This window comes from Panicum virgatum, chromosome 9N (genome assembly GCF_016808335.1).
Source record: "Panicum virgatum strain AP13 chromosome 9N, P.virgatum_v5, whole genome shotgun sequence".
Lineage (NCBI taxonomy): Eukaryota > Viridiplantae > Streptophyta > Magnoliopsida > Poales > Poaceae > Panicum > Panicum virgatum.
The window spans coordinates 16,802,037-16,817,300 of NC_053153.1; the positions used below are offsets into that span (position 1 = coordinate 16,802,037).

The following is a 15,264-nucleotide window of genomic DNA, read 5'->3' on the forward strand; positions in this document are numbered from 1 at the left end:
ACTCCCAATTCACTCAACCAAACAATGGATGGGTTGGCTCCGTCCCCAAAATCAGAGCTACAACCAAACAATGGATGGGTTGGCTCCGTCCCAAAAATGAGGGTTGGATCCAACCCAACCCACTCATCCCGCAACCAAACACACGGTTAGATTGAATAAGGTATGTATCCGTTGTGTCAGTTGTATGGATACTTCTATAGAACTTACACTTTTACCATCGAAAGAATGTAAAAATAGTAGAACTAGGTCTATTTTTATCACTCTCAACTAATGTCCAATTTTGCACTATCCTTGTAAAAGCAAATAATATAATTGCACTCTCCTATTGTCACAGCCACATGGAATATCTCATGGATGATGTGTTTTAGGGGTTTTCCAATTTTGCGCCCACTTCACCCAACATATATACAATTCTCCAGTGGCAAGAAAAAACATCCACTACCTGTGTAGATCTTGCCACTTCATCTCTATTTCCAGTTTTCCACCTTTCAGAGTCATATTTTCCCTCACACCCGCGCAAACGATGCACATCCCCAAGCAGGAAGGTTTGCGTGAAAACACCGAAAGGCAAGAGGGCACATGATAAATTGACAATGGTTTGTGAGGGTACCTGCGTTGATGTTCAATGGTGGAGAGACGAGAGGTAAGAGCAGCTCTAGTGTGTATGTATGTGAGCAAAAAACAATCTTTGCACATTCAAGGGTTGGAGCTGGCCTAAGTAGTTCTAGCTACAAGTTTCATGAGACTTGCAGATTTTCAAATGGCGATGTGAGTTCTATCAACTACATTTGGACATGCGTCACACACCAGCAACATTTGGACACATGGAGTACTTCACAAATGGTCTTCATCAACCAATCCAATGGTCTTCGCGTGCAAGCGGTGTATGCTTTTTAGCGTTCGAGGGTTGATAAGAGCCGCGATTTGGTCTAGCGAAAATGACACAAGCAAATGGTTTTATATTCTCCCTGCCAAAAAAATCAACTTGACTAGGATCTAGGAAAGAATTGCATCAAGTATTTTTTATATAATTTTATTCCGGTTTGTCCTAAATCATTGTTCAAGCTCTGGCGAGTGGCGATCAATAACTTAAAATTTGAGATAGACTAACATCACAAGTTATAGTGCAATGGCGATACAAAGTTCGCCTGTAGAAAATACATCTATCTATTATATTATTAAAGGAGTGTTAAAAGAAGCCACCACATTCGCCGAGAGAATCTAAAAATTCCCACATTAATCTAAAAAAGAGAAAAATTTGCACCATTGGATTTTATGAAGATCTAACGGTTCAAACTAACTCAAGAGTTCATATCATATACAATTAATAAATAGCTAATTTCGGATTTAAAAATTAAGGAAAAATAGAACATGACAAAGAGTCCATGCCCGAATACAATTAGTAAATAGCTTAATTAGGAATTAAAAAATAAGGAAATTACAGCTTAACCAAAGAGTCCATGTTGAATAAATTACTAAATAGGCAAATTCAAAATTATAAAATTAAGAAGATTAGCATTAGCACTAAACAAAAAATTAATATTAGCTGAATAGATAAATTAAAAATTAAAAGTATAAAATTTATTATATTATTAAGGGAGTGTTAAAAGAAGCCACTATGTTCGTCGAGAGAGTCTAGAAATTCCTACGTTAATCTAAAAAAGAGAAGGATTTGCACTTTTGGATTTTACGAAGATCTAACGGTTCAAAGTAACTCAAGAGTCCATATCAAATACGATTAATAAATAGCTAATTAAGAAAAATTAGGACATAACAAAGAGTCCTTGCCGAATACGATTAGTAAATAGCTTAATTATGAATTAAAAAATAAGAAAATTAGGACTTAACCAAAGAGTCCACGTTGAATACAATTACTAAATAGGAAAATTCAGAATTATAAAATTAAGAAAATTAACATTAGCACTCGACAAAAAAAGTCAAAAAGCTAAATTAAAAATTAAAAGTATAAAAAAATTGGCATCAAATATGACTAATATATATATAAATGCAAGAACTAGAATACAAAAAAATTAGTTGATGTGTGTACTGATTAAGAAGCATATTACGAAGGAAAATAGCTAAATAAATAGTATAGGTCAAATGCAATAATAAAAACTAAAATTTGAGTTCTATGCCAAATAAAGTTACTAAATACTCCAATCTAATGAAGATCTAAATAGTATTTGTGTATAGGATTCACACCGTTCAATTTAATGAAGATCTAACAGTCTAATTTGGCCAAAAGAGTCCATGTCCAATTTAATAAAGATGCAATATTCTAAACTACCCAAAAGTGTATGTATCCAATTAAAGTTAAATACAGAGTCCGCATGACATAAAAACTCACGTTACTATCTATGTCTCGCATTAACCCCCAAAAGAGTCCATGTCCAATTTAATAAAGATGCAATATTCTAAACAACCCAAAAGTGTCTGTATCCAATTAAAGTTAAATATAGAGTCCGCATGACATAAAAACTCACGTTACTATCTATGTCTCGCATTAACCCTCCTTAAAGATGCAAAAAAAAGGCAACAACATAAGCGTGACAGCGCGACCATAGTTGTATTGTATCTGTACTACAGAAAGAGATAATTGCTTTCAAAAATCTTTGGAATGCCCTGCACTACGGCGTGACCATAGTCTTTGCTCGAGATTTCGAATCCCAACTTTTTGAGTCTGAAGAAGGTCCTTTCTTCTGGAGCAACCAAACATCGAGATAGGGATGAAAAAAATAATGATGATGCGCAGAGTTTCAGTTATACAAACTACTTTGATGGTGGTCAATGAAGATTCATGATTTTGTGGGCATACAAATAGTTCCATACAAGTAATTATCGCTGGGATAAAGAGTAAAGCACCAAACCTACAAATAAATTTGACTGCTATTAGCTCAATCTAAATAGATGCATGAGGAAAAATCAGGAACTTAGTCGTGTGAGGAATCAAATAGCATAAATAATACTTAACATTATTATCCCCTTCTAATCTTCTATAACTACATGAAAAAATACTAGTCACGGAACACAAATGTGATCTATACCTCTAAATAAGTATAGAGAAAGAGAATAGAAAAGGATAAAGAAGTAGCAAGGTTGAACGGGTAAGAAAAGTATAAAAAGGAGAATAGAAAAGGAAGGCAGGCATAAATGTTGCATATTCCTGAACAATTTCAGTTATACAAACTAATCTGATGGTGGTCAACGAAGATTCACGATTCTGCGGGCATACAAATAGTTCCACACAAGTAATAATCACTAGGATAAATGGTAAAGCACCGAAACCTACAAATAAATGTGACTATTTATTAGCTCAATCTAAATAGATGCATAGGGAAAATCAGGGACTTATTCGCTTGAGGAATCAACTAGCATAAATAATTCTTAACATTATTATCCCCATCTAATCTTCTATAAGTACATGAAAAAATAGTAGGCACGGATCACAAATGTGATCTATACCTCTAAAGAAGTACAGAGAAAGAGAAGAGAAAAGATAAAGAAACAGCAAGGTTGAACGGGTAAGGAAAGTTGAAAAAGGATAATAGAAAAAGAAGGCAGCAAAAATGAGAAAATGAGGGCAAAAGAAAAGGACAAAAGTGAATTTATTAGTTTAGTCTATAAATGATATCATTAGTCACTACTATGTTATTACAAAATTATATTATAGATTATGAGAAAAATATTAAATTATAGCCATGGAACGTTGGACATTTGACATCTTCCATATATTCATGAAAAAAAATAGGAGAAGCGGTTCTACCGAATGGTTTTCAAAACAACTCTATATCCATAAGAGAAGCCGCTCCATCAAAGAAGCCACAACTTCAGGCCTAGAGCCCTGCTAATCTATTTCAAAGTCGATTGCCTACAATACAAAACAAATGATTCAAACAAATGCACGTTGTTGCTGCTCCTCTTCGCTCAGAAAAAATAAAAGCCCTGAGGCACATCAATACTAAACAGGGAACTTCTCCATTAGATGCATCGAACGTCATACACACTAATCGATTTCAAATATATGGAGGAATAAAATGGAAGATAAAGAAATGAGTTAGAAACAACAGCAAAGATATATATGGAACTATCTATCACCGAGATGACACAACTCTAAAGTAGGCCAATTTATGCAATCATATGAGCTAAAAACTAATAAATTGTGCAGTAACCAAAGTGCGAAAAATAATAATAGATTTGGTTAAATAAAAAATTTAAAACATATATGCATTAATATAGCACACATATATATAAGTCTTGCATAACATTTATTTACCAAAGTCAACTTTGTTTTTAACATAATTTTGTTTGTCTAATCCATGATCATTTTTATTTCGCTCCCGTGATGAGTCAGATCTAGGTCTGTTAGATGCTACTTAAATGCTCTAACAACTACACTAGATATATTTTTACTAAATAATAATCAAAATATTGCAAGATACAAATCGAACTCCAACATCTAAGTTACAGATTGTTGGCAAACATAACTAACACATACATATAAATATATTTCATAACTACTTATACAAAATTTTATATAAATACAAATATGTACAATATGCAACCATATTCAAGGTGATCCAAAATTAAATTCAATACTCAAATTTAGATTTTGCAGGTTAAAGTACTAAAATATGCAACTATAATATAATATAGAGCAAAGCAACATAAAAATTGATGATTGACGCGAACTTCTATGCATAGAAAGATGCAGGTAGTATTCAACAAGAACAAACGAGAGGTAAATAAATTATCAAACATATCTCTTCTATCAATGTAATTTCTTTTAAAGAATTAAATAAAAAACTAGCTACCCACGCTATTAGCGCGGGCCACCTTGCTAGTTCATAATATATGAATGTTTTAATTTTTCCTTTAATTTTAGATAATGTATGTTATGTGTATAGGAATAGCTATTTCTAGTTGAAGTGTCATAGAGTACTTCATAAAAACACTATACTCATGTACTAACAGACCTGCACTTATAACTAGAATAATAAATACTCTTTCCATTCTCTTTTGCTAGCTATATTTCATCTTAATATAGTGATCAAGGAAAATAATTTTACTTATCATGTAATAAATGAAATACAAATTTTTAGTTGGTCCTCCAATATTTTAATCGGGAATTCCTCGTTACTTCTGATGTTTATTATCATAGCTCACGTCAATAGCAAATATAGCTATCAAAAAAATGGATGGAGTATTACATGTCATTAACCTTTTGATCTGAATTAAAAGCACTGTAAGTGCGTCTGTACCATGCAGTAAGTGAGACTGAGGCCGTGTTTAGATGTTTTGCAAAAAAAAATTGCGATGAAATCTTGTTAATTTGAAGTACTAAATGAAGTCTATTTACAAAACTTTTTGCACAGATGGGTTGTAAATCGCGAGACGAATTTAATGATGCTAATTAATCCATGGTTAATCAATAATTAGCGGATAGTTACTGTAGCATCACTGTTACAAAATCATGGATTAAGTAGGCTCATTAGATTCGTCTCGCAATTTACAGCCCATCCATGCAAAAAGTTTTATAAATAGACTTCATTTAGTACTCTATGCATGTGTCGAAATATTCGATGTGATATTTTTTTTATATTTACGGGATTTATGGAGTGGGAGCATGGCTTTAAACAAATGGTTCTGCACTTTGGGCTCGCAAAGATGTCGTCTCCGTGGTTCCGAGATGGAGAGCTGCGCATCATTGGGCTCGCCGACGCTACGATTTCAAGTACTACCTCGAAGTTAGAGGTGTGCAGAAGCGGACATGGCACCGCCCGGTCAAGCCCGGTGATTGGAGCCCCGAACTCCAGCCCTTCCTACATTCCAAAACGTAAAATACAAAATTTTTATAAATTATTTATATAATATATTAAATGTAGTCAAAAAAATAAATCGCATTACACAAATAGACTGTAAATCGCGAGACGAATCTAATGACCCTAATTAGGACGTGATTAGACACTAAATTGCTATAGTAATGCTACATCAAACCATCTCTAATGATGGATTAATTAGGTTCATTAGATTTGTCTCATAGTTTATAGACGAAATCTGTAATTAGTTTAATAATTAGTCTATATTTAATATTTCAAATATTAAAAATTTCCTTTCAAAAATATAAAAATGCAAAATACAAAATGAATTAAACACACCTGAGTCAAGCCAGGTCGCCTGCACTGACTATGGCGCCCGCCCCTACCGCTCCTGCCACTGCCACCACCCTGACGACATGAATTCAGTCGAAAGCGTAACCGATACTACTGCATCTTGACCAACAAGCGCCTCGAGGTCATTGACAAGGAAAAAAATGTCGACGAGTGTTTGGAGTGAGGGAGCAGTGAAATGAAAGAGAGAGGCACTTAAATAGAGGGCGCTCAGCTCGAGCGGCAGGCCACCTTGCTCGGCTCCCACCTCCTCCGAGCTTCCATTTCCGGCGGCCGGAACCAGATGGCGCCGGCGGCCTGATTCCGGCGTGAGAAGAAAGGAGGGGTGGTGGAGACAGCGAAGCGATAATGGGGGAGGCGGAGGAGGACGGCTCGGCCGGCTGCTCCTTCTCCCTCATGTGCCTGGAGGACGGCGCTGACCTCGGCGGCGGCCTCACCGGCAGCGCCGATGACGGGAAGCTGCTCCTGCTGTGCAGCGAAGCTGAGGAAGAGGAGGACGAGGAGTACATGGACCACCTCGTGTCCAAGGAGAGCAAATTCTGCTGCTCGCCTTCCTCGTCCGCGTCGTCCTCCCCTGCAGCCTTCTCCGACTTCTCCGACGCCGGCGCCGAGTCGTCGCCGTCGCCGATGCCCTCCTCCGAGGACTGGTTCCGGTGCGCGCGCCGGGACACCGTCAAGTGGATCATCGAGGTGAATGATCGAGCACTGCAACCTTCCATAATTTACCTACCTTCTTGACGCGAAGGAGCTTTTGCTCCCATCTCTTTCTCGAGTCTTGACCCGCCGCCGCCATTGCAGACTCGAGCTTGCTTCGGCTTCTCCCACCGCACGGCGTACCTGGCCGTCGCCTACTTCGACCGCTTCTGCCTCCACCGGTGCTTCGACGTAACCAACCATCGCAGATCAATCGCAATCTCGTCTGTTTTCCATGGTCCCGGGACTGACCGCGACGTGGTTGGTTGACGCGCTGCAGAGGTCGGTGATGCCGTGGGCGGCGCGGCTCCTGGCGGTGGCGTGCGTGTCGCTGGCGGCGAAGATGGAGGAGTACCGCGCGCCGGCGCTGTCGGAGTTCCGCGCCGACGACGAGTACGACTTCAGCTGCGCCTCCATCCGGCGCATGGAGCTGCTCGTGCTGTCCACGCTGGGGTGGCGCATGGGCGGCGTCACCCCCTTCGACTACCTCCCCTGCCTCTCCTCCAGGCTACGCCGTGGCAGCGGCGGCGGCGGTCTCGCCGCCGCCAAGGCCGCCGCCCTCATCTTTACAACCGCCGAAGGTTACTTTTTCTTTGTTTTTTTTTTCTGCCACCGCATCCTCCTCCGCATTCTTGGTGATGTCTGAAAATCTGCGGCGTGCTCCGTTCCTGCAGCTGCGAGCGTGCTCGACTACCGGCCGTCCACCGTGGCCGTCGCCGCCGTCCTGGCGGCGCTCCATGGCGCTCTGTCAAAGGAAGCGCTGGAGTCGAAGATGACCGGCCTCTCTCCATCCTGCCTGCTCGACAAGGTCCCAGCACCTGCTCGGCATTGCTCTGTTCCCGACACGTCTCCCTCCACGGTATCAACCCGTAGTCTTGTAGCACGATCCTGACCGTTTTCTTTTTCTTCCGGTGATCAGGAGGACGTGCACGCCTGCCACAGCCTGATGCTGAGCGCGAGCGCGAGCGAGATCCCGCCGGCGGCGACCGGCGAGGCGGCCAAGAGGCCGCCGCCGCCGCCATCCAGCCCCTGCTCGACCGGCGCCGGCAGCTCATACGAGTCCGTGTCCGCCGACGCGGGCTCCCCGTTCGCGGCCGCTGCGAGGAGCAGCAACAAGAGGGCGCGGCTGCTCGAGCTGCCGGGCGTCGACCGGTGAGGAGCGCCGCCGGGACGCGCACGTTTTTGTCAGTCGTCCTACAGTGGCCACCGCCGCAGCTCCGATCGACGCGGCTAATCTTCTTCCCGGATCGTAGTGTGTTTCCTTCAGTTCTTTGATCGCCGGTGGGCGATGGCACTGCCAAATGATTGGCAGCGCCGCTCGCCGTGTTGGATTGCCGATGGAGGGCTTGGCTTGGTTCTTGTGTGAGATTGATGAGGTCGCGCGAGAGCGAGAGGATGAAGAAAACAAGAAGAAAAAGACAAAAAAAAGAGTGAGGAAAGTGGCGATGGCTGGGCTTGAGCTCCTTTTCCTAAGGATAGGGATAGGGGAGGAGATGTCAAGAAAATCTCGAATGTGTGGGCACAGAAAGCAGCAGCAGCAGGAGCACTGGAGCAGCGCAAGGCTGTTGGACTTTCGCTGCTGCAGGCTGCAGAGCTGTGCACGCTGCGCTCCACCTCCCTGATCGGAAGTAGGCCCGGTCGCCATTCCACCGGGCACTGGCTCATCGACGATCTCCAAGGCCGGTGGCAATGGCGTCGCGATCGAGCGAGCGCCGTGGCCCATGGCCTGCCGAAAGCGGATTTGTACGCGAGGCGGTGACCGGGGGTGGTTCCTCGCAGTCGCAGGGTTGTCCAAGCCCCATCTTTTAGCACGTTGCTACTGGCCTACTGCTGCTGCAGGCAGAGAGCCTTTGGATCGTGTTTCTATGGCCGTGTTTGGTTTTGTCAGATTTTTTTACATCTTTGACCATTAATTTAAAGTATTAAATAAAATCCAATTACAAAACCACCCGCAGCACTCCACGTGTAAATCGTGAGACGAATCTAATGAAGTTTTTGACCGCGCGATTAGAGAATGATTATTGTAATATCACTGTAGCAAATCATCAATTAATTACTGTCATTAGATTCGTCACGAAAAATTACATTTATTTCTAAAAAAAATTGCAAATAGATTTCATTTAGTACTTCACGCGGACATTCGTCTATTTGTGTAAAGTTGATGTGACACCTATCATGATATAATCTCTAACCACGAAAGCGGGGTCCGTCCCAGGGCGATTCTGTGGCACCTCATCGGGCCACATCACCCGGGAAATATGGGCTGTCTGATGGGGGATCGAACGGCCCAATTGGAACGGACAGCCTCCCGAACGTCACGCTAGCTCACTGCTCAGGCCTTCGCCAGTTCAGCTGGCCGCACCGTGTCGCCGCCTCGCGAGTCAGCCCTTGCGGCCCCGCCTGCCACTCCGCCCGCTGCCTCGACGAGCCCTCAGGCTCGTAGCCAAGGATGAAAACAGACGGAACGGACGGAAAACCCCTCTTCCATTTCTGTTGCCGTATTTTTTCACCGGAAACGAGAGCGGAACGGAAACAGCTGGAAACGGGACGGGAACCGGGATATACGGGTATACGGAAACGAACAAATTCGAACGGAATACAACAGGAACGGAACGGAACGGAAACCAGAAACTTACACCGGGATGACACATTACAAGACATATATATATATCGTGACACCTTACACATTCAATGATTCGAAGCGCAAACCAGCAACATGTGCACACCACGAGCAGCATTCTTACATTTCTATTGCCGTATTTTTTTCACCGGAAACGGGAGCGGAATGAAAACAGACGGGAACCGGGATATATGGGTATACGGAAACGAACAAATTCGAACAGAATACAACAGGAACGGAACGGAAACCAGAAACTTACACCGAGATGACACATTACAAGACATACATATATCGTGTTACACCGGGATGACACATTACAAGACATACATATATCGTGACACCTTACACATTCAATGATTCGAAGCACAAACCAGCAACATGTGCACACCACGAGCAGCATTCTTACTAGCACTAGCACCTTCACATATCTTTCTCTTTAATCCAATCAAAGAATCAACAAAGAGACCAACCATGAGTCTAACGGATCATCACATCACCAATAATGAGACCACAAGTAAGAAAAAGAATTCAGAGCATATCCATAAAGCTAATCTGCTACTAAAATTAAATGTACAGACCTACTAGTGGTCTAGTGCATACCTGAAACGGATCCTCTGCTGCTGCTGCTCTTGACAGAAACAGAAGACGGATCCTCTGCAGGGGCGCAGCCGCGCAGGGCTGTGGAGCCCGGACGGCCGGACCGCCGGAAGGGTGCGCGCGGCCGGAGCTCGGAGGCGCCGGAGGCTTGTAGAGCGGGCGCTAGGGGCGACGAGCGGGCGGCGGCCGCCAGAGACACGGTCTGACGGGTCTCGCTCGTGAGATTGAGGCCTGTGTTGGGCTGGGGACTGGGGGCTGGTTTCTTGGGCCTGTGTTGAGCTGGATCAATACTCAGTAGTTTTATTTATTTAGCCTATCCCGTATAGTTTGAAAACGGGATGAATGCGGGTCCATCCCGGTAGAAAACGGGATCCCGGTAAAACGGGCGGGATAGACTCTCTCCCGTATCCCGTCCCATTTCCGGCTACCCTTTACCCATTTCCCGTCCCGTTTCCGAAATTTTCCGTCCCGTTTCCGTTTACCTGCAAATATGGCATAAATGTAGAAATACGGCCGGACGGAAACGAGATTTTTTCCGTCCGTTTTCATCCTTACTCGTAGCATCTGCGCTCGCCAGCGACCCCTCTCGACCTCTTTTACGGTGTACAATACTACTATTTTGTAGTATGTAGTATAGAAAAGATCCAACCATTCATTAGAAGGGGTAAAATTGTCATTAGTAACTTAATACAAATTAAGGATAATTTTATTCTTTTTTGCAATTTTGTCTATTGCAACCATTTTTGGCATATTGCAACACTTTTAGGCCGTTGCATCAAGGGTGAAACCTTGTACTGAAATGATTTTTCCCACATTACCCTTATACTACCTATACTACCTAGATATACTACCTCATACTACTAATCGATGTTTCTATGGTATAGAAAAACCTCGACGGTCCGATGTTTTCATACGAGTCATTTTCAAACAGTAGTATATGGTCGTATTGTGCACCGTAAAAGTCCTCCCGCTCTCGGTCTCCCTCAGTTTCTCCTACTCCACCCAAAAACAGGAATCTCCGATGTCTGGTTCGATAGTGAGCGCCTCCACACCATCCTCTAAGGGCATGAGCAATGTATTTTTACCAACTAGTAAGTAAGGTGGGCTCTAATAAAATTAGATAGTTGTTGTTTATCACCTTCACAATGTGCACTACAAAAAGTAGGTAGTAAGGTAGATCCGTAGCAGTGTGAGAGGAGAGAGAAGATAAAGAGCAGGGCAGAGGGAATTAATGTTTTTTTTTCTTGCTGCCGGGTAGTAAGCCTATTGCCTGGTATTTGTTGCTTACCGGTCCACTATTGCCTGGTATTTGTTGTTTACCGGTTCCACAATAGCTACTGCCGGGTAAGAAAACAATATTTATTGCTTACTACCTGCTTTTCTACCCCACTGTGGCTGCCTAACTCTTCCAAGTGGCGCCCCTCTAACTCAAAAAAAAAAAAGTCGCGCCCCTCTCTGTCCTTGCTTGTGCCGAGTTCCCACGAGCTCCAAGACCTGCAACAATAGTCGTCCCTAACCCTCTCCCTTTCATGGCCCAACCCCTAACGAGAACCACCAAAATGAAAACCGCACATCAGCCCCTCGCTCCGCATGCCCTCAGATTTAGAAACGGCGTCTAGATTCTCTGTTCCGGCGGAGCTCATTGAGCTCCAACCGCTGCCATGGCTGGCGGGTGTTGTGGGAAAGGGACACATCCCTGTTCCCCTCCTCCCCCTTTGATAATTTCAAGTGGGCCCAAACTAAAGGTCGCAGTTCAGCTCACTTAAGCCTATCACGTGCAAATTTAAGCCCATGAAGCACTCTTCAGATTATGTCAAACCATTTTTAGAATTAACTAATAGTACATAATTTTTACTATAAATTCATATACAATTGAAAGACTGCATCGTTACCATTCTAAGTTCAATATATGCATGAAGGAATACATCTTCATTTAATTCATAATCTGATTGTGAAGAATAGAACTCTATCCATATCAACACGTATATATTCCCATATACACTATCTCTACTATTATATAAACCAATTAATATACTATAACTTGTTGTGCTACTACATATAGTTTACATGTTAATTTACACAAATACACGCAATCATTTGTATTCAACCTAATATAATCAATCCAAATTATTCTATAATGATAAATATAATCACATAAAATTATAACGCGCAAACTACCGTGTCGATGGTGTGGGCTCGTCGCAAGCAAACTCCTTAACCTACGACGCGAAATACGAGCCCACCGCGGCAAAGCCACGAGCCTTTCTAGTTCGTGAGAATTGGGAACTTGAGATGTATGGTGATGATGGGGTTGAGGATTCAGAGCGCGATTCGATTCCTGTGCAAACCTGCATGCGTGGTCTGGTCTGGTCACACTGCACCGTCCTCTGCATCTGGGGGTCGTCTTCTCTTCCCTCTCGGTTGATCGTGCTGCAGAGTGCCGTCCAGTTCAGAGCTCAGGACGGCCGGGCCAGCCCTTTCTCGCTTCCTGCGGTGGTGGGCTGGTTCTGCCATGTTTGGTGATGCTACTGTTACATGCAAGGCGAGCGTCGCACTGCCACTGCGGCATCCAGATGAGCAGTGGAGCGCCGAAGCTTTTCCCTTTGTACTTTTCGGCGGACATGGGGGACAGGACACGGCGCCCGCTCTCGTGGGGGAGACGCGCACGCACCCAGTGGAGGATGCACTACTGTTGTATGGTCGGTCAGGTAGTTTCGTTCTCTTGGGATAGCTAATAATGGAAGTTAAACTAAGGCCCTGTTTAGTTCCCAAAAATTTTCAAAATTTTCCGTCACATCAAATTTTTGGACACATGCATGAAGCATTAAATATAGTTAAAAAAAATAACTAATTGCACAATTTAGCTGGAAATGATGAGATGAATCTTTTGAGCCTAATTAATACATAATTGGATACTAATTATCAAATAAAAACGAAAATGCTACGGTTGTCAAATCCAAAAAAATTCGCAAACTAAACACGCCCTAAGTACTCCTTTGACCTTTCGTGCTCGCGCATAGTACGAACGTGTTGGACAAACATTATCTGAATTTTATCATGCCCTTAACGTGCTTGCTTCCCTTAAATACTATTCCTTCCATTCCAAATTGCATGTCATTTTTGACAACATCTAGATTCATAGTTTTTGCTATGTATCTGAACATTGTCTAGATGCATAGCGAAATATATATATCTCTAAAATTCAAAACAACCTATAATTTAGAACGAAAGAGGTGCACATTTAAAAATAGAGGTAGTGCATGAGACAACTCTCTAATAGTGTACACTACTTTGTAGCCCCCGGTTTGTATGGACCTGATCGGAACAACAGGCGGAGGCCAGGAGGGGGGCTTAGGATTTAGTTTGGCAAGTATTTCATGGATCCCTGGTAGAATGATAAGTCGTGATAGCCATTTCAGCCGTCTGCCTATGTGTTTGCAATAATTATGCTGTCGTACAAAGCCCTGATTCATAACAAGATATCTTACTCTAAAAATGATTCAACTAATCAAGTGCAATATGAACCGGCTTGGAAATATAATCAAATGCAGGAGAATTCCAAATGGATCGCAGTAGAAAATGACTGGGCTTAGAGCCTAAGGGTGTGTTTGAATTAGACTTGTAAACAATAAGTTTCAATTACACACACAGGAACCTACACGATTAACTTTCTATTTAAATGTGCAATAAAGTTTTTCTACGTGTTGCCACTCTCTACCGTACAAAGTTTTGCACCCTAGATCCCCGTTCTACAAGCACATATGGAAAGGAATTCAATATGAATTGCAGAATGTAAAGATGCATGTGATACAAACTATAACTTTCTGCCGAGGTATGGAAAACCCACATTTTTCTACCTGCAAACTAGTGAGGTCAGATCAATTTATAGATAAGATAACCATACACCACCGTACCTTTTGTACACGTACACGAACTCGCCACATTCAAATGCCTCTGGTACACGTAAAAGCACCATGCCCAACTTTCGCTGGTGCTGGTGCTGGTGCACGCACATGATTCTGTGTTCGTAGACGATGCCATCTCCGCGGTCGCGTGACTCCGCACGTCCAGGAGGAGACGGAAAAGAACCATAGAGAAATGCAGGCGAGCAGCACAGCTGCGCGGCGCGGGTCAAAACTCAAAAGCCTGACTGCCTGAGCCCTGTGGCCTCAAGCCCTCAACTATGAAAGCCTGAACAGAGCATGTAGCTTTGCTCGCATCAACAGCAGGGCATGGCCCCGTGCGTCGAGCACGCACCCTCTCTGTGCGCACCTGGCGGGCAGCTGGCATTGGCAAGGGTTTTGGTTGGAGGTTTAATGGCTGATTGGGTTCCTAGTAGTCCTTTTTATTTGTTTTTTTGGTGTCAGTCAGTAGACTGATGTTTATGCAATAAGATCAAAATACTGACTGTGTGCGGTTGTAGAGACCCGAACGTGGTTTCCATTATTTAAAAAAACAGTGCCGGTGCCTGTAGATTTCTGGTCTGGAGGAAGAAGGACATGATGCTGGTGGAGTGGTGGATGCAATCAGCAGCCACTGGCAGTCAAAGAATCATTTGGTGTTCTTGCTCGATTAGTCAATTTGAGTATTTGACTATTCCACTTGTCCTTTCATCCTCCGGGGGAAAAAAACTGCGGCTGCGGGGGAAAAACGGCGATCGCTGCGTGGTCGTCGATGGAAAGCTGCGAGGGGAGCTCCGGCGGAGCGGAGGTGCGGGGCATCATCCACGGAGCTGCCGGCCGGCCCAGCCGCGGTCGGCGTCGTCTCTCTATGCACGGCCGGGCAGCTGCTCTGCTGCGCGTGGTAGCCGCCAGTCAACCATGCCGTGGCTTTGTTAGCTTGCTACTATTACTACCCACTCTGTTAGTTTGACTTGTCAATCAATTAGCTAGTAGTATTTTTTTCTCACACCAAATCTGCACCAACCACCTGGCAACTAGCAGCTGTCTTGCGCTTGATCGCGTCATCTCTCCATGGAGCGCGACCGCTTCCTTCCCCTCGGCGGCCTCTGCAGTCTTGCAGCAGCAGAGATGGTGCTCGCAAGCATCATCGTCAGTTTGACTATCTGCTGCCTTCACTTGGGTCTCTGTCTGCAGCATGTAGCGCGCACGGTCGTAGCAGGCGACGGCGCTTCGAGGACGAAAAGTTGCGTCGGCGTGGGATTCTGCCAGCGCCACCACCGACACC

The 15,264-nt window shown here is 43.7% G+C and overlaps 1 protein-coding gene across 1 annotated transcript; it reads left to right on the top strand.

Moving 5' to 3' along the window:
• The first annotated feature begins 6,266 nt into the window (after positions 1-6,266).
• Positions 6,267-8,749, top strand: LOC120693384 (cyclin-D5-1-like). The gene is made up of 5 exons (XM_039976809.1): positions 6,267-6,857; positions 6,966-7,052; positions 7,141-7,441; positions 7,535-7,668; positions 7,780-8,749. The coding sequence occupies exons 1-5, from the start codon at positions 6,516-6,518 to the stop codon at positions 8,014-8,016; spliced, it is 1,101 nt and encodes a 366-aa protein (XP_039832743.1). The 5' UTR covers positions 6,267-6,515; the 3' UTR covers positions 8,017-8,749.
• The last annotated feature ends 6,515 nt before the right edge of the window (positions 8,750-15,264 follow it).